Below are 3,075 nucleotides of genomic sequence, written 5' to 3'. Positions count from 1 at the left end.
GTGTAGGACTCCCAAAGATCTCGGAGTACTAGGAAGTTAAATACTTTCCCTATGGATTGTGAACACTATCCTTTTGCATATCAACTAAACAAAAAGATATAACATTTCAAGTTCGACACTCTAGTTGATCATTAGTATGTTTTGAAAGTTAGTGCTCTTCTTGCGTCTGTTAGTTCATGTGTTTTAGGAGATTGAGTTTAACAAAAATTTCATTCAAAACATGTTAGTTATAGTATTTGCTTCAGTATGCAAGATAGAGTAACTTGTAACTCATTCAAGAAGTAGACGTAGGAGAAATGTGTGGGTAGTGGTTCACAAATCTTATAGTCAGTATATTTGGCTCATTTGTTCTAGTGAAGTTGAAGTTAAAATCCTACATGGTAGGTCGTGGTTTTTGCACCTTTGAGCCGGGTGATTTTTCACATAATAATTGCTGTCTTATTTTAATATTTATTTTATTTACGCATAAGCAGTAAGGCAAAGAACCAGATTCTTTAGTAATTTAGGAAGGCACTTAAATTAACATTTGGTATCAGAGTAGGTTCTCTCAAATATGGTTAACACCTAGAGATATCTTGATAGAAAATGAGTGCTCCACTTGGAATTAACGAAGGATAGTCAACTACCCGGACTCTGTTCAATAGAAAATACTACAGTTGGTGGAAGGCAAGAATGGAGGATTTCCTAATGGTTAAAGACTATGAACTATGGAAAATAGTGAATCAAGGACCACTAACTTCCACCAAACAAGATGGGCAAAATGAAACTGTTCCCAAAGACCCATCTAAATTTGTAGCAGCAGTCTTCGGGATAATGGAAAAGAATGCAAAGTCCAAGAAGATTCTAATCTCTGGACTTGGTCCCGATAAGAATAATAGGATATCTACATGCTCCAACACAAAGGATATATGTCATGCACTTCAAACTACTCATGAAAGAACAAATCAAATGAAGAGATCAAGAATTGAGTTGCTTATGAGAAACTATGAGCTCTTCTCTATGAAGGAATCTGAACATATTCAGGAAATGATGACTAGGTTCACTATAATAACAAATGAACCAAAGTCATTGGATAATGGCCATGCAAGATGAGCTGAACCAATTTGAGAGGAGCAAGGTCTGGCATCTGGTGCAAATACCCAAATATAGAACTGTGATAGGTACCAAATGGATATTTAGGAAAAAGCTAGATGAGCAAGGAAATATCACAAGGAACAAGGCTAGATTGTTAGTTCAGGGGTACAATCAGAAAGAAGGAATTGACTATGATGAAACATTTCCTCATGTATCCTGAATGGAAGCTATAAGAATGTTAATCGCTTTTGCTACACATATAGAATTCACTCTATATCATATGGATGTGAAGAGTGCATTCCTGAGTGGTTACTTAAAAGAGGAAGTGTTTGTTAAACAGGCCCCTGGTTTTGAAAGTAAAGAGTTCCCTTATCATGTTTTCAAATTATAGAAGGCATTATATGGATTGAAGCAGGCTTTGAGAGCTTGGTAAGAGAGGATCACAAAACTCCTCTTAGCCACTAACTTTCTAAGGGGTAAGGTGGACAACACATTGTTTCTAAAGAACAAAGGGAAGAATCTTTTGATTGTGCATGTGTATGTGGATGATTTTATCTTTGGGGATACTAATGAAACAATATGCAACAAATTTGCTGAAATTGATTGGTAGTGAATTTGAAATGAGTATGATGGGTGAATTAAATTTCTTTCTTAGGATGTAGATCAAACAAATATCTACTAGAACCATGATTTATCAACAAAAACACATCAAAGAACTCTTGAAGAAATTCAACGTGGATTCCTCAAATTCAATTAATACTCCTATTTCCACTGCAACAAAGTTGGATCTAGATGAAGAAGGGACAAATGTGGAACAAAAACTGTATAGAGGAATGATTGGTTCATTATTATATCTCACTGCAAGCAGGCCTGATATTATGTTCAGTGTGGGTCTTTGTTTAAGATTTCAGGCTAATCCCAAGTAGTCTCACTTAAAGGTAGTCAAAAGAATACTCAGATATCTTAAAGGAACTCCTGATTTATGTTTGTGGTATCTAATAGGGTACAACTTTGACATAGTTTGGTATGCTGATACTGGCTATGCAAGTTTTCATGTTGACAGGAAAAACACTTCAGAAACAACACATTCCTTGGTTTTTGTCTTTTATTTATAGGAACAAAGAAGCAAAACTCGGTGGCACTATTTACTGCCGAAGCAGAATATGTTTCAGCAGTATCTTGTTGTGCTCAATTACTATGGATAAGATAGTAGCTCAGGGACTATGGTATTTTTGTTGATTGTGTTCCTATTTTTTGTGACAATACCAGTGCTATGTATTGCTAAAAATCCATGCTAGCATAAGAGAACTAAGCACATTGATATAAGACATCATTTTCTGAGAGATAATGTTGAAAAGGGAATATCTCAATAAATTTCTGTAAAAGTGAAGATCAAATTGCTAATGTTTTCACTAAGGCACTAAGTAGGGACCCTTTGAAAGGAACAAAATAGAATTGGATTAGTCAATGCCTCACACTAGGTTGAACCCAATGATTGGCTAGAAAGAATTTAATAGATGTAGATAGTTGAGGTAATAAATGCTTCATTTAGTCTCATACTTCTTCTAAGTATACACACTTGCCTAGAAAGTCTATCTGATGACTGTGTCTTATGAGATTGACTTATTGTGCTGGAAGCTTTATTGTAGAAACGACTAATGAGTTTCAAATGAGTTAGTTCTCTAACTCGGGTACATTCCATCTTGTCTAAAGTTATTAAAACTTAATAACTGAAATTACTGCTACTCTCATACTTCCTTAATCCAGTTAGCATCACTTCTAGTTATTATCAAAGTCAAGGATCAATGGGGTAATTAAACTCTAATTACTTTTCAGAGTCCAGTCATCAAAGGTAATTGTTTATTAGAGTACAGTTAAAACTCAAATAAGTTACCTCTCTCTCTCTCTCTCTCTCTCTCTCTCTCTCTTCTAGTCAGATTAGGATTACTTCCTTTAAAATCCATCTCTTGGTACCTTTCTCTCAAAACTCATTGTTTCTCT

The 3,075-nt window shown here is 35.0% G+C and overlaps 1 protein-coding gene across 1 annotated transcript; it reads left to right on the top strand.

Annotated features, from left to right (window-relative positions):
- Nucleotides 1-672: 672 nt before the first annotated feature.
- Nucleotides 673-1,092, top strand: LOC138868733 (uncharacterized). The gene has a single exon (XM_070146300.1). The coding sequence runs from the start codon at nt 673-675 to the stop codon at nt 1,090-1,092; it is 420 nt and encodes a 139-aa protein (XP_070002401.1).
- The last annotated feature ends 1,983 nt before the right edge of the window (nt 1,093-3,075 follow it).

This window comes from Nicotiana sylvestris, chromosome 5 (assembly GCF_000393655.2).
Source record: "Nicotiana sylvestris chromosome 5, ASM39365v2, whole genome shotgun sequence".
NCBI classification, from domain to species: domain Eukaryota; kingdom Viridiplantae; phylum Streptophyta; class Magnoliopsida; order Solanales; family Solanaceae; genus Nicotiana; species Nicotiana sylvestris.
Note: the sequence above shows the minus strand (reverse complement) of the source record. Positions and strands in the feature narration are given on the sequence as shown.

Coding starts and splice junctions, on each gene's coding strand:
- LOC138868733 (XM_070146300.1), top strand. CDS start 673: ATGGAGGATTTCCTAATGGTTAAAGACTATGAACTATGGAAAATAGTG.